This window comes from Geotrypetes seraphini, chromosome 1, assembly GCF_902459505.1.
Source record: "Geotrypetes seraphini chromosome 1, aGeoSer1.1, whole genome shotgun sequence".
Taxonomy (NCBI): Eukaryota; Metazoa; Chordata; class Amphibia; order Gymnophiona; family Dermophiidae; genus Geotrypetes; species Geotrypetes seraphini.
Window position 1 is genome coordinate 66878539 of NC_047084.1, and position 23195 is coordinate 66901733.

The following is a 23195-nucleotide window of genomic DNA, read 5'->3' on the forward strand; positions in this document are numbered from 1 at the left end:
ACAGCTTTTGAAACCTCCTCCTTTTCCCAAGAGTCTGATGCCCCCTTCAATTTCTCTTTTTGCAGGTAAGCATGAAAGGTGTCTTCTGATCTGCTCGGTTTATTTCTTTTTTATTTTGTGATAGTTTTGCGGTTTTTTGCTCTAGTTAGGGTCTTTTTTGTTGAATCAGAGATCCCTTTTAATAAAGGTCTATTCTGCCTGCATGGATAGGAACAGATTTTAAATCTGCAGCTGGCAGGTATATCCTTCAGGGACGTGTTTCAGCCAGCCTGCTGAAGATTAGAGAAGCTCAGGGTCCTTTCTCCTGGTGCTTGCTCACCCCTTTGACGTGCTCAGGGGCTGGAGCACAGGCTGTTTAAGTGCTAATAGCATTCTTTGTGGGCACTCATGGTGCTGGCTGCATTTTGCATCTCATCCTTTTTCGTGAGAGGTCTGGGAGGGTTGAGGATCGGTTCGTGGAGATCAACAAGCAGCCTGAAGATTCCATCAAAGTGACTGACTAACTGGAAGCAGAGGGCCTCTCCTAGAACAGCTACACATGAGAGGAGCTGAAGCGGGCAGCAGCATCATCATCATTTCCCCAACATATGGTCTTTGAGTAGACTGTGATGACCTGTGAGAAAAACAAGGGTGGGGTTTGGGGTGTCTTCAAAAGCTTTTTTTAAAAATGTTTCTACTGTCCCCCTCCCTAAAATCCTGGGGTTTGGGTTTTTGTTTTGTTTTTTGGGGGGAGGGAGGTTCTTTTGAGGTTTTTGGTCAGCTCTGAGGTGATTTTAAGCTGGTTCTTTACATTAAAATTCACCAGTGTCTGCTATCTTGGATTTTTAAGATTTTTTTTTTTTTCTTTTAAGTTCTCAAACTTTTCTCAAACCCCTCATTTTGCTTCCAGAGTGCCAGGGATTGGAGTTCTCTGACTCTAATACCCCTATATCATACCTTGTTTGTGAAGGATAGGTGGCGGAAGAGCGCCCTTATGTCACGTGACATGTTGAGTGAAACAGGCTTCTGTAGCATAGTGCATGGCTTTTGAGCCTGTTACTTTCATTGTTTATTAAAATTTTGGTTAAACACTAAACATAGAATTCAAAGCATTGTACATTAAAATAAATGGGGGGGGAATTAATATTAAGACAAACATGACAGCACAGATCTACTAACATGACATAGGGTAGGATATAAAACAAGAGGAAAAGGGGGGAGAACTCCATTACAGTATTAAAGAGAACAAAAAGGGAAATAACATCAAGGAAGGGAAGGGGGTAAGTTAAAAATGATAAAATATCAAAATGGTAAATTACTCATAAGCATATTTAAAAAGAAAACATTTTAAATTGCCCTTAAATTTATCTAAATTTTGTTCTGTTCTAAAGTGTAATGGAAGGGAATTCCAAATAGTAGGAGCTGTGACAGAAAAAATAAAAGTGTGGCGGGTCCCAATGATTTTTAATGAAGGGACATAAAGAGTATGTTACGAAGCAGATCTTATGAAGGCTCAAATGAGATCAAAAGTTTATTAATAAATACCGGCTCATTGGACTTTAGAGATTTGAAAGTAAAGAGAGCAATTTTGTGCGTAATTCGATGGGGGATGGGAAGCCAATGCATCTTCTTAAGCAAGGGAGAAACGTGATCGTATTTTTTTGAATTTGTGATAATTTTGACAGCTGTGTTTTGGATCAATTGGATATGTCTAACATCCTTTTGACTTAACCCTTTATATAGCAAATTTTTTTTATATAGCGAATCAGTTTTAGAAATAACAAGGGAGTGGATCAGAATATTGAGGCTAGGAGTATCTAGGAGATGGACTAAAGATTTTATCATTTTAAGTTTGTAAAAGCAGTTCTTAACAAAAGCACTAATTTGGGGACAATAGGTTAGTTTATTGTCAATGATGATACCTAAATTTTAATTGATGAAACTATTTCTATTGGGGTATTTTGAATGGATAATGAAACTGCAAGTTGAGGATTATCTTTCCATGAAAAAGGACACTACTGGTTTTTGTGATAGTAAGGGCTCCTTTTACAAAGCTGCACTAGGCCTTAATGCACGGAATAACGCGTGCTAAATTGCCATGTGTGCTAGCCACTACCGCCTCCTTTTGAGCAGGCGGTAGATTTTTGGTTAGCGCGGCTTCGTATAAGGCGCCCTAAGATATAACATATTGGTATTTAACCAACCTCTGATTTTTTTCTAACTTAGAATTGATGGTCATACACTTCTCCCTTGGTATTTGCGGGGGATAGGGGCAGAGCCGGACCGTGAATTGAGAAAAACCGCAAATATCTTCTCGTTCGGCTCTGACCCACCCCTGCTTCCCTTCCGCCTTCCCTCCGGCATCCCGGCCTTACCTAGTGGTCTAACAGGCTTTCGGAGCAGGAGCGATCTTCCTACTCTCCTGCCCCGTGCAGATCGCCAATAGGAAATGACTGCCATGAGTTCCCCTAGTTTCTCGAGATTACTACGGGAGCTCATGGCAGCCGTTTCCTATTGGCGATCTACACGGGGCAGGAATGTAGGAAGATTGCTCCTGCCCAGAAAGCCTGCTAGACCACCAGGTAAGGCTGGAATGCTGGGAGGAAGGATGGAGAGAGGCAAGAATGTGGTAAACTATGGGGCTTACCACCCCCCAAAAAAAAATTGCAAATATATGAAACTGCGAGTGTGGAAACTGCGAATGGGGAGGGGGGAAGTGTAATATCATTGAGATTGGAGGGGTCAATAGTGTGAAGAATTTGAAGATCGTCAGCATAAGCAAAAATTGAGAAGCTGATTGACTGACAAAGAGTTAATAGCGGGGCAAGATAGATATTAAAGAGTAATGGAGATAAAATAGACCCTTGTGGAATATTGAAGTTATTTTGAAAAGGAGGAAAAATATAATTATTGAAATGTACTGTTGAAATCCTGCAGAAAAAATAGAAACAAAACCATTCAAGGAATTGGCCCGTAATACCAATAGAGGTTAGGGGAGCAAAAAATTCCCCATGAGCCCTGGAACAGTGGCATGGCATGGCACGCCGAACTAGTGCAGAGGCTCTACAGCCAAAGATGAGGCATCATCTCCATTCTAAAGGAGGAGAGTTGCTTACTTAAGACCTTTACTCCAGAGTTTATTAATCTGTTCTGGCAGGCTTATGTTTACGGACAAAAAACGCAATTTAGGTCTGCTGAAGAACGACTCTCGGTGCACACCTCTAAAAATCCGCAGAGCGCTTCTTATATGAGAGTGGAGGCACTCCTCCATGACTATCAGTTGTACAGAGATTCAGGGGACTAAATTTCAATCTTGATCCTTACTGTCTCAGAACAATGCCTCCCTGATGGGAGATTCGGCCTCCTGTATTGAGGATCAAGATAGAGTCCTGGTCACAGACTGGGAGAGGATCCCTCCATATTGCGGCTGTTCAAGTCTGCGGCCCTGCCAGACATTATTACTGAGTGTTTTTGTGATCTCAAGATTGATCCACTTCAGCCCTAGTCATCTGTGTTCTCTTTTGAGCAAGGTTCAGTCTTGGCCCACGTTCTTTCCATGGCACCCAGAAAAGAAACTCCTTGCTATAGAGCCCTTGGAAGTCCCAAAAGGCTTCCTCAAATGGCTGTATCCTCTGGATCAAGAGTTACAGCAAATGTTTGCTATGCCAAAGGTAAAGTCCCGTGTATAACCATGCGTGTTATATGCGTGAGCGCGTTATCCTCTTTTTTTTTTTTTTTACATAGTTCCCCCCGACGTCCGATTTCCCCCCCCCCCCCCCCCGCAGGACCGCTTGCACCCGCACCCCGAAGGACCGCTCGTGCTGGAACATGCACCCGCAGCCGCACCCCCACCCCGAAGGACCGCTCGCACCCCACAGCCTCTCCACCTCCCCCCATCATGTAGAAGTTTCCTACCTTCGTCCTGCTGCTTCCTCTGCCGGCGGTCCTGCCCCTTCTCTTAGCCCTGCGTCTACCCTGCTTCCTCTTCCGGCGGTCCCGCCCTTTCTCTGACGTTGGAGAAAGGGCTGGACCGCCGGAAGAGGAAGCAGGGTAGACGCAGCGTAGACGCAGGGCTAAGAAAAGGGGCAGGACCGCCGGCAGAGGAAGCAGCAGGACGACGGTAGGAAACTTCTACATGATGGGGGGGTGGGGAGGCTGTGGGAGTGCGAGTGGTCCTTCGGGGTGGGGGTGCAGCTGCGGATGCGTGTTCCAGCGCAAGCGGTCCTTCGGGGTGCGGGTGTGAGCGGTCCTGCGGGGGGGTGAATCGGACGTCGGGGGGGCATCAGGCTTTCAGGGTGGGGACAGGACTTCAAGAGGGAGAGGAGAGTCGGGGCGGGCTAAAGGAGAGTGGGCTGGCCAGAGGAGAGTCGGGGCGGGCGAAAGGAGAGTTGGGCAGCGACGGGAGAGTCGGGGCGGCATGCGCGGTATACAGGTGTGCGCGGTATATAAAAATTTATTTACATAAATTACAGTTCCCCCGCGCTATACCCGTGTGCGCGTTTTACACGGGTGCGCGGTATATGAGTGAAAATACGGTAGTCCTCAGGAGGCAGTTTAAAACCCTGGCCCTTGGAGTTAAGGTGTCGTCAGCTGCTTTTTTCATAGCACACACCTGCCATTCGTGGTTGCAAACCCTGGACATGATAGCGGCTGAGCCATTACCTCAGCTCATGCTGGCAGAGGTGAACTATGTGGTTGATGCACTTTATGATGTAATTAGAATCTCAATTGGAAGTTCTTGATAAGGGACTACCTTTTGTACCTACAGTCTCTATTGATAAATTCACCACTTATCATGATGATACTAGAATAATAAACAATCTCCAGATTAATTACATTTTGCTCAACAGACTAGTCTGTATGATACTTCTATATACAGGTCCCCCTATGGACCTCAATATAAAAATCTTCCGTGATTTGGTGTCGGCGATATTGATAAACTGATTACCACAAAACAAAGAATTTTGTTAATCTATCCCGTACCCAATTTGAGGCAGTCCAGACATTACAGAATGACTCCAAGTTCTTAATAAAACCTGTAGGCAAATGGGGTGCTGTGGTTGTTCAAACTGAGGAATAATATCATACTCAAGGTTTTCAACACCTACAAGAGACAGAATGTTATGAAACATTGTCTCAGGATCCCACTGAGAAATCAGCCTTGACAGCTGCACATATCACTAAGGGTGAACCCAAGTTTTTGATTCAAACTCCTTTTCGATTGCCCATTTTTTACACAATCCCTAAAATCCACAAGTCCATTCTCTGGGACGTCGTATTGTCTCTCTTAGGGGCACCATTTTGGAGCCTAGGTCAAAATTGGTGGATTTTTTTTTTTTAACCGGTGGTTTGTAAAGCTAAATCTTATGTTCAGGACAACACTCGTTTTTTGAGACTGATGAGAAATACCACTGTCCAATCCACTGATATATTGGTTACTATGGATCTAGAGACTTTATACAGCAACATTTCTTGACAAGAAGCCCTAAATATTCTGGAACAAGTTTTAACAACAGAATACACTAATCACCATGTGACTAAAGAATTTTTGATGTCTTTATCAGCCCTTGAATTACAGATAAATTATTTTGAATTTGAAGGCAAATTTTACCTTCAGAAATGTGGGGTAGCAATGGGCATGGCTGTGGCCCTCAGTGTTGCCAACTTGTATATTACTTGTTTTGAAAATGTTTATCTATACAATTCTATTGGCAATCTTACATTCGTGGTTGGGTCAGATACATCAACAATATTTTTTTTATCTAGACTTACACCAAAACAGCTTTGTTAGACTTTAGCACCTGGCTAAATACTTTGGGAGACCACTTAAAGTTTACTATGCCATATGACAATAATGTCATCACCTTTTTGGACACTAAGGTCATCAAACAAGACAATATTTTGACAACTACCATTTATCGTTAACACATTGATCACAACACCTGCTTACACCACTTGCCAGACAGAAACAAGCATTTCCCATCAGTCAATTTTTGTAGATAAGTCGCATTTGTTCTACTGACTTGAAGTTTATAAAACATGCCAAGGTGCTATTTCACAGGTTATCCAGAATAGACTATAAAACAAGCTTATCTTCGAGCATCGTATGCCAATCCAGAGTTACTGTTGTTACCTCAGGATAAACAAACTCTTAAAAAACATCTCTTTTATTTTTCTGATCAGGCCACTGCAGTAGCAATCATCATCAAAAAATACTGGAGAATTTTGGCATTGCGTTCTGTGTTCAATGAAGGACCTTGTATGGCTTTCCAAAAAACTTAGCCAGCCATTTGATGAGCCTTCATAGAAACACGCAGGAACACAATAATCTCATTTCGGGTGGACGTCAGCCCTGTGGATCATGCCTGATGTATGAAAACTCTTTGTTCTATATGGTCTCATCCTAGTACTGGTAAAAATTACATTTTGAGACAATCAACTACATTTAAGTCTGCATGGGTGATATATCATCACCTGCCCCTGCAACCTATTATACTTGGGCCGAACTTCCCGTCAGATCAAGATAAGGTTGCAGGAACATAAGAGCAGAATACATAAATTTACTATATCAGCACCGATGGTGTCGCATTGTTTGGATGATCAACATTTTTTTTTTCACAATCTGAGGTGGTTTATCATGGAACAAATTCCCATTTCCTTTAAATGGACCAAGATGGCTTGTATCCAGTTAAGTGAACAATTTTGGATCTTTGAATTAAATTTGGTTAAGCCTCATGGATTAAATGATTCCATAGAATGGAATACTATCGTTTGACTCTCTCAGATTAGACTTCAACTCTAGTTTCATTTTTACAGCTCCTTGTTATTACCAGTTTATTTGTTTTGATTGGGCAGACTAGATGGGTCATTTGGCCTTTATATGACGTCATGTTTCTATGTGTAAAAAAATATATATATTATTGCAAATTATAATACAAGTAACAACACTTGCTTCAGAAATGCAAACATATCAAATTTTTAAATAAACCAGAAACAATAATAAATTTCCAGGAAACCAACTTAATTAAGAGTTAAATAGTCTTCCTTAGATCACAAAATTGGAGAAGGGGTCTAGTACCAGGAGAAATATATCAAAGAAATCATATGAAAGACTATTTGACTAACCCGTTCCTATTTATATAATAACTATCTTTCAATCCCTAGTGATATTTTAAGGTCCAATAAAGATATCAGTCTAGTACAAAAAATATATACTTGGGAGAGTGAGGAGGCACTTCTGCCTGGGAGAGAGGAGAGACCTGATGGCTTTGCAGCTTTTTTCATCTTATCAGCTGTTCCTGACTTCCCTGTGCTGATTTCAGGGGGCGAGGCTACATCTGAGTTAAGAACTCATTCCTGTTTCAGGTCCCTGCTCTTTAGAGCTTATTACCTCTCATTGAGTATTCACAACACTAATTTTAAAAAAATAATTAAACTGTTGGCAATATAGCCATTCATTCTATGAGAGATATCCCCCTTGATATATATTTTTTATATTGGCATTTTATCAAGTATTTTGGGTCTTTGTGGTTTTTTTAAAAAAAACGTAATTAGAATCATGGCAAGAGTCTCTGCTTATTCCATCTCTGCCCGATGCATGCTGTAGATCAGATAATGAGCGGGCTATTCATTCTCCAAGGCTACACTTAGTAGGCTTCCCTTCAAGAGAGAGGTGCTTTTTGGCAAAAGCCTGAATGACATTATGGCCAGTGTACAAGATCCAAGTCCTTACCGGACAGCAGACCTGTAATGGCTAGCAACCATAACTGGAACTCCTTTTGGAGGTTGCAACATTTTTACCAGTATGCCAGAGAGCCTATCAAGGTTCCAGACAGAAATATTCTGGAAGCCATAAAATCCAAAATACTGGTTCTCGGGCCGCAACAACAGCTAAGAAATCACAGTGACTCCAGGCCTCCAGCTACTGTTCAGAAAATTGGTGGTCAGCTGTTGAGCTTTTTGAAGGCCTGGGGAAACGTGACAACAGATCTTTGGGTCTTGGATATTGTCGGAGAAGCTTACAAGATAGTTTGCATGACCTCTGTTCGATTGGTTCGTGGATTCTCTGGCGGGCTGACCAGAAAGGGCGGTCCAACTCTGGGTAACGTTAAACAGATTGCTGGATATTCAAGCCATAGAACCAGTTCTAGAAGAACACTGGGACTCGGGCAGATTTTTTATATACTTTTTTGTGCCAAAAAGATTCTGACAACTGGCAGCCCGTTTTGGATCTCAAACATGTCAGTGTGGCCCTAAGGGTTCCGCCTTTCTGGATGGAGACAGTGAGATCTGTCATTGCAGCGGTCCAGCCGGGAGAGTTACTGGCTGCCCTGGATTTGACAGAGGCTTATCTCCACATTCCAATTTTCCCGGCACACAGAAAATTACTGAGATTTCAAGTGTTGGAGAATCACTATCAATTCTCAGTGCTACCATTTGGGCTGACAACAGCACCCTGGACATTCACCAAGGTGATGGTGGTGGTAGCAGCTCATATCTGCAGAGTTGGCTGGCTGGTTCATCCTTATCTAGATGTCTGACTCAAAAGAGTCCCCTTGAGAAGAGGGAGAAAGAGCACTGGCGGCAGTTATGCAAACTTTGCAGAGTCTGGGTTGGATTGTAAACTTTGGAAAGAGCCAATTAGTCTCCACTCAGTCTTTGGAATACCTATAAGTTCTCTTCAATATGGCGGAAGGCTGACGTTTTCTACCAGAGGCACACAGACAGAATTTTGGGGGCAAATTATGAACTTCTGTCATAGCCAGTGCCTACAGTGTGGCACTACTTACATCTGGGTTTGATGGCAGCTGACATAAAAATAGTTGCCTTGGGCAAGAGCGCATATGCGTCTAATTCAGGATGCACAGTTGTCTCATTGGTCTCCCCAGAAAGACTCCTTACAGGTCCTTCTACCCTGGGTGGAGGCAGCCCGCAGCAGCATGAGCTTGTGGCTCCACCCACACTCTCTAGCAAAAGGGATTCCACTTCAGATCAATTCCTGGGTCACACTGACAATGGATGCCAGCCTGTTTGGCTGGGGTCGCACTACAGTGGTTGCCTGGTACAAGGGACATGGACATCATCCCAGTGGAAGTGGTTGATAAATGGGCTAGAAGTAAGAATGGTTTGCCTGGATCTGTGAAATCTATAGTCAGTGCTGAAAGGCAGAGCTGTATGAGTATTCTCAAACAATGCCACAGCAGTGGCCTATGTCAATCGGCAGGGAGACACCAGAAACTCATCACTCCAACTAGAGGCGAAACTACTATTTTCTTGGGCAGAAAAGCACTTTCTGGCCATCACGGCAGCACATATAGTTGGAGTGGACAGTGTGCAAGTGGACTACCCCAGCAGACAGTCATTGGATCTGTGAAAGTAGTCATTGGCCCTGTGGGTATTCTAAGATATCGTAGTACTTTGGAGGCATCTGACACCATGGCACCCATGGCATCTGACACCATGGCACCCAGAAAAGAAACTCCTTGCTATAGAGCCCTTGGAAGTCCTTGCTATAGAGCCCTTTGTTCTGATGGCAACAATAAAGGGGCTCAGGTTTTTCAGTTGAAGATATTAGAACAGAAGTACAGGGCTGGATACCCTGGTGCAATCATGGCCAAAGTCTGGTCTGCTGGATGTGTTTCCTCCATGGTCCCTCATAGGCTGAGTGGCCTGTCGCATAGCATCTCACCCAGGGAGAGTGATCCTTGTAACCCTTAGTATACAGATCTAGTACACCTACAAGTGGACAAATGTCTCTGACTCCAGGTATTTCTGGACTTGCTTACACAGGGACCGATTGCTCTAGAACAGTGTCTCGCAAACTTTTTGGCCGGCGGCACACTAAACCTAGTGCCCTGACTGGCAAGCACCCAGAATTGCACAGACGTTGATGCGATGACATCACGTGCGTGCATGATGTCATCACATCAACGTCCATGCATGCGCAAAGGCCCATCCGGCGGTGACTCACTTTGGTTGGGGAATCTTGAGGAGGGGAGGTGCAGGGAGAGGAGGAGAGTCGTCCATGCTGGCCGATTGCCTACAGGATGGGAGTGACCTTGCGTACAGTACTTTCTTTTTTGCCAAAGGTTGTTTCAGCATTTCATATCAACCAGGAAGTCAGGATCCTGGCCTTTCAACCTTCAGGTTCTAAGAAGGAAGACAAAGTCTTTAAAGCTGCTGGATGTCCACGGAGTTCTCTTGCATTACCTGAAAGTGACTATTTTCATCTATCAGACTATCTCTTTGTCCTTACCAAAGAGTCAGTCTGAGGCAGACCGGTCACCATTTCCCAATGGATTCGGACAGCGATCTCCTCCATCTACGTTGTCTGTGGCAAACAACCGTCAGTTTCATTGAAAGCACATCAATTAGAGTGGTAGCCTCCTCTTGGATAGAATTGAGGGTGATGCCTCCAGAGGAGATATACAGATCTGCAACATGGTCTTCCCTGCACACTTTCACTAAATTCTAAAGGCGGTAGTGGTGCATGAGGATTATGCTTTTGGTTCCTCAGTACTTAAAGCAGGCTTAACTCTCCCACCCAGGACTTCAGGGACTACTTAGGTACGTCCCTAAGGTTCAGCATACTATTCCTATTGTACTGGAAAAAGAGATTAGATTCTTACTTTGATAATCTTTTCCAATAGTTAGGAATGGTATGCTGAACCCCCCTGCCCGATAATTTCTGATGCACCTGTTTCTGCATTCTGCTTCACGGTCCTCTCCTTAGCTAAGACTTCTCTGCCAGTTGGAATATGAGTTCAGAATCAGTTTGTAAATAGAATCTCAAGAGATAATTGAGCTTCACTTATATTCGGTGTGTTACTTTTATTTGGTGTGTTTTACTGTTCAATGTTCGTTCATTTATACTTTACGGTTTCATTATTGGCTTTTATTTATTTATCTGTATTTATCAAGAAAAACATTTCTTGTACAGAAAATTGAATGAGATGTTCAGTAATACTCCAAAAAGAATTGAATTAAAAGGGGAAATTATTCACTTAGTCAATATTAAAGTCTCAAATAAAGGATCCAAGATTCTAATGAGTGAATAACAAACAAAGAAAAAGGACTCATGTCCTAATACGAAAAAGGCGGTCAGCTGTTAGTGATTACAAGAGCTTTTTTATGTTGTTACTATTTCCCCATATATAGTTACAAGACATTTATACGGATAGCGCAATAGAAAGACAGCACCCATTGCTGTTACCCCTGGCTTAAGAAGCAAGAACTGTTTTCTACGTTTCTGGGTTTCTTTTGTCACATCTGGGAACATCTGAACTTTTTGGCCAAGAAATTCCTTATATCTGTTCTTGAACTATAATTTTAATATCCAGTTCTTGTCAGGTAACAAAACCACTGTAACCAACAGGGTAGCTGGTCTAGCTAATTCTTTCAATGATGTATCCAACATAATTGTTAAATCCATCTGTTGATCCTAATCCTGCTGTTGCGGGGGGTGGTTGTTCTGCTTGTTTTTTATTGGAAGATAATACCGTATATTTTTAAAAGAGGAGGGATGGCTTCTTCTAGGATGTTCAATATCTGATGAAAATATTTTTTTAGCATTTCTTCAGCTGAAAGCGAAGATATTTGGGGAAATTCAATTTTCTAAGGTTGTTTGATCGAATATTGTTCTCCAGAATTTCCACCTTTCTTCTTAAATTCAAACTATCTCTAATTAGAGTAGACTGAATCTGATTTACTTCCAATACATCTTTTTCAATTTTTTGCACTTTGTTTTTACTACGGTATTATATTGTTTCAAACTTTTTAATTCCTCCTTTTGTTCCTGGAACTTCTTTTCTAAATCTTTGATTTGTGATGACAAGGTCTGACCCAAAGTAATTACTAAGTCCCATATAGAGTCAAGGGTGACATTATTGGGTTTAGTAATGGTGAATATACTTGCACACTTTGAAACATCTTCAGTTCTCATGGCTCCCTCTTGACTGCCTTACTCCTCTTGCTCCACTGCTGCTTCCCCCGCAGTCAAGATCTCTTCAAGCGCTTGGCCCGATGCAGCCTCCCAGGAGATTTACTAAGGTGTGCTAGCAGTTTTAGCACACACTTAGTGCACGCTACAATGCCGCACGCACTAGACGCTAACGCCTCCATAGAGCTTGCGTTAGTATTTTTCATTTAGCGCAGGTTTAGCGCACGCTAATCTTCCAAGTGCCCTAAAAACACTAGCCCACTTTAGTAAAAGGAGTCCAAAGACTGCCGTTTTGGAAAGACTGCCCTCCCTTGGGGAGCTAGTGCATTGTGGTTGTGGAGGCGGGGTCCTGGGGTCAGGGCTCAGGATGGATTTCAGTCCGAGGAAGCTCACTGCGGCTTCACTCATAGCCTGTGATTCTAATGGGCGATTCCCTGATGTTAATAGCTCCTGTCGTAGGCGCCTCAGAAAATCATCAATGGTTGCCTGAGGTAGAGTCTCCAAAGACTATGAAGCTCCAGCTCCCTCTCCTCTTCAGCATTTTAGAAGAATTAGATAAATTAACAATGGAAGTTCCTGAGAGCGTCTCTCTCACTCTCAGTGGCACGCGGCCATCTTGGATCATTTTTTGACTTTTATAACATTATATGAGTAGATCAGAACTTTGGTTTTGGGGAGTTCTCCATGTACCCCCTCCTCTTGTCTTTTACGCTAGAGCTCTTGCATGTTTTGGAATGAACTGAAGGGGGACAGCAGACTCCTGGGAGAAAGAGAAGGTTTAAGAACATAAGAATAGTCTTCTGAGAGGAGAAGAGTAGAAGCTGTAATTGGCATCTTTCTGCAATATGCTAGCAAGAATGGACAGAGTACCCTAAGGTTCAGCATATCATTCCTATCTACTGGAAAATATATTATCAAGGTAAGAGCCTGATCTCTTTTTATTTGTGCATCCTTTTGTTCCCATCTTAAGATTTTAAATTTCTTATTTGCATTTTCAAAAATAATATTTCACTAGGAAACATTTTTCTCATTTAGTATTTTGTTTAGCAATGGTTCATCAAGTTTTTATTATCTTTTATCCACTTGCCACTAACATCATCTGGAATGGTTAGGTCGTACAACTATTCAATTTCCAGTTCAACATCTCATACTTATTTGCTCTTACCTCTGCAATTTGTTCTCAAGTTTTAAAACTATATATTAAATGAGTTTGATTCCCACAAAGAAGGCAATAGTTTAATACTTTTTCTCTTTTTAAAAATAAACTTAATCTACCATTGTTAAGCATTAATAGAATGTTATTTGGTTTGTTTATGACTTCAGGACTGCAGGCACCCACAGTGTCTACTCCAGTATATACTATGGGGACCTTAGGACATCAGGCTGGTACAGCCATTGGTGGTATGATGGGCCCTGAGATGGTGTTCTCTGGAAAGCACAATGGCATCTGCATTTACTTCTCTCGAATAGTAGGGTGAGTTATGTTTTCATAGCATTCATATCTTTTCATTATAACATGTTTTCTCTAAGCATTGTTTGAATCACTGTACCATTTTGTGCAAAACAGTGGATTGGAAAATCAGCATATGACAGTGTCTGTTGCTGACCCTGTGGTGCCACAACTGTCTTCTCAAAAATCGTCTCATTGTGAACTGAACACTAAAGCTTGGACTGTTGTATGTTTTATAGTAGAAATGACATATATTGCAAAGCTCCATCCATATTTTGCAAAGAAGTCTGAACTTAATATGTTTCCAATTGGTCTTTACTGGAAATAAAGGCTAACCTTTATCCTATCATGCCCCTTTGTTGTGTTTGTTACTAGTGAAGAGATTTTGCTATTGTAGATCAGAGTAAAGATGTCTGAAGTATGATGTTTGGTTGTTAAAATGAAAGCTGTGATGAGAGATGACTGTTTTCGAAAGTAGTTAGTAAGTGCTGCCTGTGCGAAGACCAGTTGGAAGATCACAGGTTCTGGATCTGTGCCCCCTTCCTTTTGCCTTTTTCCTTAGAAGAAATATATGTATTTCTTTCACTCTCTTTGACATATAATTGTTTCTTATGTAATGTGTCCTGAACTCTAGGGTTATGCATCTAAATTCGCAAATCGCTTGCAAAATGCTGTCGATTAACTTTTGAGCTGTGCCTCCTTCCCAGGGAGCTACTGTTGCCCCCTCAGTTTTTTTCTGCAAGCATGTTGCTCAGAAGTGTTTCTGCTCTGTTCTTCAATTTTATTATTTTGGGGTATTTTTTTTCTAAGTGTTTGGTTTAGGCTCAGTGCTCATCTGTTCCCTCTTGTTGAGACCTGTGCATGGGAGAAGACAGATCTCTGCTGCGGAAGTCTGCTGCTAGTAGAATCAGTCTTCCGGGGACACCTAGTTTGCCATCCTACTATTGTATTTTTGAGCTCAGGGGCCATCCCCTGCATAGCTGCTTACATCCCTGATTTATCAGGAGCTTGAGCGCAGGCTGTTTGGCTTTTTCCTGGCTTGGCCGGGATTAATAGTGGGCTGGCTATGTGGTTCTCTCCTCCTTCGCAATGCAAGGTTTTCTGGGAGTTGAGGCTCAATCCGACATCATTTCCAATGACAGCCCGAAGAACAGGTTCGTGTGGCGAACCTGTGAGAGAGAGTTTTTCTCCATTAGTCTCAGTTGCATTCCTAAGCTGAAGCAGGCTAGCACATAGCACAATGAGTAAGGCTATTATAGCCTATGGGGAAAATCAGAGGAGGGTGCTCCAAAACTCCTTTCCCTGTAATTTTGGTACTTCAGGTGAATTCCCACAGGCTGTTTTTGGCATGATTTTACTGGCGTTGGCCATTTTTAATTTTAAACAATCTTTTTTTTCCTAAAGCCTCCATCTCTCTCAAAGCCTTTTGATTTTACTTAAAATCAGGCCTTCCTAGCCCTATATCATGCCAGGTTTGTGCTGGATGGCTGGCCAAGAAGCGTCCATGTCCTGTGTGTGGTGGAGCATTCAGAGAAGAGGTGGAAGCCTTGGGCTTGTTCTCCTTTGAGTCCTCCAGGGCTGGAGATCTGCAGGAGGTGTGTTCCCAAGGGAAGAGATCCTTTCCACAACCCTCCAAAGATGCATTGGCCAAGCGCAGATGTGCCTGGGTCCTCGAGACCCCCAGTATAAGGCTTCACCCTGATTTTTGTGAGCCTTATGTGGAATGCTTATTTGAATTGATGAGAGTCCTCATTGTCTGCGTTCTGTGCGACACAGCTGGTGGCGCAGGGGAACTCCCCTCAGCATACGCCCTGACCAGACAAGGCCACAGAGCTAGACTAGGAGATTAAGTCTGATATAGACTGGGCAGATGCATTTTCTTTAGTAGAGTCTGGTTCTCTAAATGAGAACAGAAATCAAGAAGTGGAAGTGGTCCTGGACCAGGGGGAAGACCTGCTTTTCAAACCCTCTGTGCTCTTGGGCATTTATTTCTACCTTTCTACAAGAATTGAAGCTGGAAACTCCTCCAGCCCCCTCGTAGCAGTGCTCAATTATGAGCTGCTCAGTTGCTCTTTCCGGCATCACTAAGCTTGTTTCGGACCACTGGGAGTTGCCAGAATGATCCCTGAGAGTGACTAAGACTCTGGCTAAGTTTTTCCCTAAATCTCCATATTTTCAGCAGCTGTTTGTTCAACTGAAGGTAGATTCGCTGGTGGCTTAGGTCAGTGTTTCTCAACTCGGTCCTGGAGTTACATGAAATAAATTTGCATATAATGAAGGCAGTGTATACAAATCAAGTTTATGCAAATTCATTGTGAATATCCAGAAAACCTGACTGGCAAGGGGGTACTCCAGGACTGAGTTGAGAAACATTAGCATAGGTCACCAAACAAACCTTTCCTAGTGAAGGAAGTGTGATGTTAAAGGATACTCAGGATTATAAAGTGGATGTGGTCCTCAAAAAGCAATTTTGAAGTTTTGCTCCTAGGGATTAAGACGGCAGTTGCAGCATCCTTTGTGGAACCTGCTTGTAACACCCTTCTGTCTTGTGTCCTGGCTTGGAGGGCAACAAAGATGCACAAATGTTCTTATTTGGGGTGAATTATATAGCAGACGCTTTATATGATATCATCAGAATTATGAGCAAGGTGTCAGCCTATGCTTGCTCTGCCCAGTGGATACTCTGGATCAGACAGTGGGCAGGAGATTCTGCTTGTAAAGCCACTCTGAACAGGCTTCCATTTCAAGGGCAGATGCTATTTGGCAAGGATATGGATGACTTGATGACCAGCGTTATGGACCATCGCCTTAAGGCCTTGCTGTAGAACAGGTTCTGAATGGCTCGGGATCTGAGACGGAATTTTTCAGACTCTCAAAGATTCCATCCATGTGCAGGAGGCAATGGTTTTGTCTAGATTTGATTACTGCAATGCCCTGCACCTTGGATAACAAAATCAAGATGTAGATCATTGCAGGTTATACAAAATGCAGCAGCACAATTGATAATGGGATTGTCTAAATATGATCATATTTCACCACATCTCCAAAAATTGCATTGGCTTCCAGTCGCCTTCAGAGTACAGTATAAAGCAGTGATGATTTGCCATCAATTCTTGTCCATGGAAATATCCCAAATCGTTTAAAAATAATATATTTAGCTATACACCAAAAAGATCTTTGCGTTCTGAGAATTTAGCTTTACTGAGGACGTCTGTGAATCCAAGACTTGCTGAGACTGGTAAAATGACTTTCTGTTGTGCAGGAGTTAAGTTATGGAACTCCTTGGTGGGTCAGATACAAAATTGCTGTGAATAGGGCAGGTTTAGAAAACTACTTAAGATGCAGTTATTTGTAGATGCCTTTTTCTAGCTATCTCTACTAAAATTGATGAACTAGCCACGATCTTAAGAATCCAAATTATGATATCTTTCTGAAGATTGTTTGCATGTTCATTTTATCACGTCTATTTTATCATGTATTTGTTTTATCGTGTTTATTTTAATATTATGTATGTAAATTATGTAAACTGCTTAGTTTTAAACGTTATATAAAATTTTTAAATAAATAGGTGACATGGAAGTCCTTTCAGGGGTCACAGCAGAGGTTTAGCAGGCCGCAAGCCTCTGGCTCTCGCTCCTCTCCATCCTCCATGAAAGCACAGTGATGCCAGGAAAGGGCCAAACCACTCTAGATAGGAGGTAGGCTGTCAGCCTATTGGTTAGTCTGGACTCAGATTGGCACAGACCGTTGGGTCCCAGAAGTTGCTTGAGAAAGTTACAAATTGAGTTTTGTATTTTCGCTTCCAGACCTCTTTGTAGATTCGCCAGCTGGCTTGAGAGAGCCCTCAGAGTCTGGGCAATGGTACAAATGCTACTGAATCTTCATGCCATAGAGCTGGTGCCAAACGAAGAATTGGATTTGTGCAAATAATCCATATGCTTCATAGTACCAAAGAAAAAGGCTCAGATGACTGGAGGTTAATTCTGGACCTCAAGTTGGTCAATCTTTCACAATGGAGACCATTTGGTTGGTCATATCAGCAGTGGTGCTCGGGGAATTTTTTGCCTTCCTCAATTTGACGGAAGCCTATCTTCGTTTTTCTGGCCCGCAGGAGATACTTGCTGTTTCATGTGCTGGAGCAGCATTTCCTGTTCTTGGCATTCCTCTTTGGCCTCGCAATGGCACTTTACACTTTTACCAAAGGTGATGGTGGTGGTAGCAGTGCACCTCTGCAAGGCAGGGATCCAGTTGCACCCATATATGCGCAATTGACTAATCAGAGCACTGTTTAAGGAGGAAGGCAAACTTGCCATTTTGAGAGTGGTCCAACTCCTCCAGGACTTGGGATGACTCATCAATTTAAAGAAGAGTCAGTTGGAGCTGATATAGCACTTGGAATACCCGGGAGTGTTGTTCGACACAGCCTTGGGCCAGGTCTTTCTTCCAGAGCCAAGCAATCTAAAGCTACAGAAGCAGATTTCAGACCTGCTACAAAGTCTGACTCCCATGGCATGGCATTATCTGCAGGTCTTATGGTTGATGGTGGCAGCCATAGAGGTGATCCCTTGGGCAAGAGTGCACATGAGACCTCTCAAGAGTCTTCTCTCTCGATGGTCTCCTCAGATGGACTTGCTTCAGAAACCACTTCCCTCGTTACTGGAAGCAAAGTGCAGTTTATGAAGATGACTGCAGATGGCTGCCTTCTCAAGGGGCATACTGCTCCAAATTTCCTCCTGGGAGATTTTAACAACAGATGCCAGCCTCTATAGTTGGGGGAGGGGTGTCATTGTCTTGGAAGAGGTGGTGGAGATAAGAGACTGTGTCTGAATTCAAGAGGGCCTGGGATAGGCACATGGGATCTCTCAGAGAGAGAGAGAGAGAGAGAGAGAAAGAGATAACAGTTGCTGCAGATTGGCAGAGTAGATGGGCCATTTGGCCTTTATCTACCATCATGTTTCTTTGTTTCTAATGGACACCTAGTTTAAGGTCATTGGACAATGGTTCTGCAAAAGTGGTCCATAAATTGACTAGAACTCAGAGCCATTCGACTAGTGCTTCAGATACTGGAGAAGTCTCTGGAAGGCAAGGCAGTCAAAGTCTTCTTGGACAGTGCAACAGCTGTGGCCTGTGTCAACAAACAAGGAAGGACTCCATTGCACCTAGAAACTCAATTCATCTTTCAGTGGTCAGAAGCTCATTCGCAGGCTCTCTCTGCAGCACCTGTAACGGGATAGGAAAATGTGCAGGCCAACTTTCTCAAGTCGGAATACTCTCGATCTGGGGGAATGGTCTCTGTCCCTCACCCCCCAGGCATTCATAGTTTGACAGTCGGGGGCATCCACAACAGATGGATCTAATTACCTCGATGGCATACACAAAGGCGGATCTCTTTTACAGCCAAAGATACCAGCCTGGAAGAGAGGGGTTGGATGCGTTAATCCAACCAAGGCCAGGGAAAGGGCTCTAGTACGTGTTTCCCCTGTGGCTCATGCTTGGGCAAGTTATTTGCAGGATTTCAAGGAATCCAGGGTTGATAGTCCTAGTAATGTCTGATTGGCCCACAGACCATGGTTTGCAAACCTAGTTTGCCTCAAGAGGGACAAAGGACTCAGTTTGCCAGTCCAGATGATCTCACGCAGGGACTGGTCCTTATTGAGAATCTGGAACACTTTGAGTTTACAGCATGGCCCTGAAAAGCAAGGGTTACTCAAATGTGGTCATCTTCACTGTGCTTATTGCTAAGAAGCCATCAATGGTGGTAGCCTATGCTAAGGCCTGGAAGTCCTTTCAGTACTGATGTGCTGTGAATGATGTAGATCTCCAATTTCAGAAGTCCTGGGTTTTTTTTTGCAAGAAGGACTTCAAAAGATGTGGAATTTGAGGAAGGAAGGGGAGAAAAGGAAGACCTGTGCAGGAATGTACAGGTGAAGAGAAGTCCTGTAAGGTGCTAGAGGTGAAGGCAGACCCCTTAGAATCCCCAGCATAGCAGAAACAGGCCAACACAGTTAAAGGCCTAAAATGACTGCTGAAAAGCCTGGAATGGCTGAAGATACAGTTTGACTAAAGCTGTCAGCCTTTTACATAATCTATTTCTGTGTTCTGGAGAAAAGCACACTTCTGCTTTTCTGAGAAGAGCAAGTCAAACAGAGGGCAATGCTGAAAATAACAATTCTTATGAAAAACAGCCCTCCTCCCAAGTCAACATGGCCAGCTGTTAGAAGCTTCATAAGAATGAAGATGTGAAACTTAAGAAGATTAACCACAATTGTAACCACAGTCAGGCCCAGGTATTCAGAACTGAGGATCTTGGTATATTAACAGGACATTTACGGGAAAGCAGAGTAGTTCTAGTAAAAGAGGCGTGACGCATAGTATTACTTATTATGCTAACCAATCAATAGATTAATAAGTATAATGACGAATGTGATTAACCAATGAAAATATAAAATGTAATATACACCCACGTGGGGTTGGGCTATCAGAAGCATATAAAAGATAGCTCTTTTGGCTATGAGAGGAGGACAGACATCCAAGTATACTCAAGCGCTTGAGGCATACTATCTGTCAGCTCCATATGCTTTAAGGATTCACTCTTGTAACCTATTATTGATTGTTAATAAAAAATATATATATATTAATTATACCAGCATATTGCAGTTATTGAAGGCTGTAAACAGGCGGCTTTTCACATGGTAGGGTCTTGCAGTCAGATTGCTAAACGTGCAGATAGGGGACCTTACCTGTTTCTAAGCTCAAGGAGAAAGAGGCTCTCTGGCCTCTCACCCAGATGTCAACCAGTTCATTAAAGGGGCCCCCTTCAGTGTGTCTTTCTTTCCCTTCCTTGAATCTTAACACCATATTACAAGGTCTCAGTAGAGCTCTGTATGAGCCCTTACCAGGAGGTTTCCTTTCTGAATCTTACAGTCAAGATGGTGTTTCTGGTCGCAATCATGTCGGTGAAACGAGCTTTTGAGTTACAAGCTCTTTCCTTCAGGGAACCATTCCTTAAGATTACAGAAGCAGGGCTCTCGTTACGCACGTTTCTATCCTTTTTGCTGAAAGTAGTCTCTGCCCTCCACATCAATCAGGAAGTCAGTTTGCTCGCTTTTCACTCTACGGGGTCTAAGAAAAAAGATAAAATGCTGCATTTGCTGGATGTTAAGCATATACTTCTCCGGTATCTTGAATTTACTAATGAGTTTTTCGAATCAGATCACCTTTTTGTTCTGACCAGTCATGCTTAGAAAGGGAAGCCGGCGTCTAAGGCCTCGATTTCCAGATGGATTAAAATATCCATTGCCTCCATGTATGTGGGCTGTGGTAAGCAGCTGCCGATTGCATTGAAAGTGCACTCCACTAGAGAGTTGCTACTTCATGGCCAGAGACTCGGGCAATTTTGCCCGAGGAAATCTGTAGTTGATTTCCTCGGGCAAAACTATTTGCTCTACCTTTTATAGTACTAAAACTACTACTATTTATTACTTATAAAGTGCTACCAGACACATGCAGCATTGTACAACAAACCCGCAAGAGATGGTCCCTGCCCGAAAGAGCTTACAATCTAATTAAGACAGACATAGGACAAAGGCTTATACATGTTACTTAGGTGAGGAAATATATGGGACTAGAGGTAGGGGAGTAAAGAGGGAATGGCAATAGATATGGGTTCTTTACACGTTGGGAGGGTAAAGCATAAATGCAGTTTTTAAAAAGTAGGTTTTTAGCCTGGATTTGAACACCATTAGAGATGGGGCACGACACACTGAATCAGACAGGATATTTAGACATCAGGCTCAGCAAAGCAAAAGGGACACTGGCAGTACTTTTACCATGTTCTATAGGGTGGATGTAGCAGCCAGGAAAGACGCCACTTTTGGGTCCTGCGTTTTGAAGGCAGGCTCAGAAGGCCTGCAGACTCTGGGGACTTCTTTGGTACATCCATAGTGTTCATGATCACTTGACATATTGCACTAAAAGAAAAATTAGGTTCTTAACTCAATTATAATTTTTCTTGTAGATGTGTCTAGTGGTCCTGAAGCCCCACCCTGTCAGTGGGCTTTGCCTCTCTTCTGCTTTTAGATCAGTCTGAATTTAGAAAATTCTTGGTCTCGGATGAACTGAAAGGATATAAAAAAAAGAAGGAAAATACACAAGAATGTAAAGTTTGCTTTAAGTCTCTGCTTGACAGTAGGACATATGAGTAGCTACAAGCTTTCTATAAGATTAGTGCTGGTTGCACACGTTTTTGTATCTGGTTTGAGCAGTTATGTTAATTGGTGTGTGTTACAGAGCAGAACAGAATTATAGTGTTTGATTTTTTTCCTCGTTTTCCTCCTTCCTGTTATGTCTTTCATTACATTGCTATTTGATTGCTTTTCTACAAACTAAGAGGGAAAGAGCAGCTCCCTGGAAAGGAGGTGGAGTTCAAATGATGATTGATAGCATTCTGCAAGCAACTTGCGGGTTTAGACGCATAACACTAGTGTTCACTAGACACATGTACAAGAAAAAATTATCTAGGTAAGAACCTGATATTTCTAAATTGCATAGAAAGCTGCTTTATGAGCAGTATATCAAATGTGAATAACCTTGAAACTTGAAAGAAAAATTTTAAAATTATTTACAAACTTTATAGGGTTTAATTGTTTTAAAGATTTTATTGAAGAGCACTGTACATTTATAGGATAGGTAAAGTTATTTAAATCATTTTCAGCCAGCTTTACTTACCAAATGGTGTACCTTTCCTTATGGGGATGGTTTTTCTGGGGGGACGGGGTTTGTGTGTGTGGGGGGGGGGGAATAAATGGAACTCTGTAGGACTAAAACTAATTAATGTTTTCTTTATTACTGCTTCTGAATTCCTGTCAAGATAGCTGAAGTTATTTTAGCGAGTGCTTTCCTTTTAAGAAATCTGGATTTCCTTTCCTTTTGCCAGTTAATTTGTAAATAACTTGAACATTTTTACAGTGAAAAGCGGTATAGCAGATTCAATTAAATATGAGCTTGATCAAAATATGTGAAATAGCTGACTAGCCCCCCCCTTTTTTTTTTACTAAACCACGATAGTGGTTATTAGCGCAGGAAGCCATGCTGAATGTTCCACTCTGCTCCTGATGCTCATAGGAACTCTATGAGCATCAGGAGCAGCACAGAGCATTTGGTGCAGCTCCCTGCGCTAGTAACTGCTATTGCAGTTTAGTAAAAGGGGGGGGGCAGTGAGCTACCACAGTAGAGACAAAATTTGTCTTAATACAAATGTTCTTTAACAGATTACACCCGGTTCTGTATTCCCTGTCTTTTTAGAAATATTTGGGATGGAAGTATGGTGGTAGAGAAGATACTGAAGAGTGGCAATCGAGAAGTTATTACGGTAAAATTGCACTGTTCACTTTACTTTCAAATGTTTGTGGAAAACCTATCTAGATCTGAAATTTTAACCATTTTGGTATGGGGCCAGATGTACTCTGAGAGAGGATCAGGACTTCTAAGTTTTATGGGCCTAAAGTCCCCAGTTGCTTTATGTACTGAGCACTAGACTTTTCTTCCTCTTTCTTTTAGCTCCTGTCTGTCTTTACTTCTCTCAGTACCCCTGATCCTCAGCTGTTCATATCTAAGTCAACTTTGTGATTCATATTACAAAAAATGTTCCAGCCTAGCAGAGGAAGCAGATGTTAAATGAAGTGGTTGTACTTCTCCCTTCGTGACAGAGCTCAGGGCAAAGACTGAAGGAGGAAGGGTTGGGGATCACAGGGAGAGAACAGCATGAAGGTCAATGGCAAAACAATCAAACCTGGATTAATTTTGATAGGAGTTTGGACAAAGAGGCGT

The 23195-nt window shown here is 42.5% G+C and overlaps 1 protein-coding gene across 3 annotated transcripts in view; it reads left to right on the forward strand.

Annotated features, from left to right (window-relative positions):
* The window catches only part of NUP155 (nucleoporin 155), a 261773-nt gene that overhangs the window by 132777 nt on the left and 105801 nt on the right, over window positions 1-23195 (forward strand). For all 3 annotated transcript variants that reach the window (XM_033932712.1, XM_033932698.1, XM_033932703.1), the window contains exons 18-19: window positions 13241-13391; window positions 22671-22737. In XM_033932712.1, the coding sequence (XP_033788603.1) occupies window positions 13241-13391; window positions 22671-22737 (218 nt within the window). The remainder of the gene's footprint in view (window positions 1-13240; window positions 13392-22670; window positions 22738-23195) is intronic.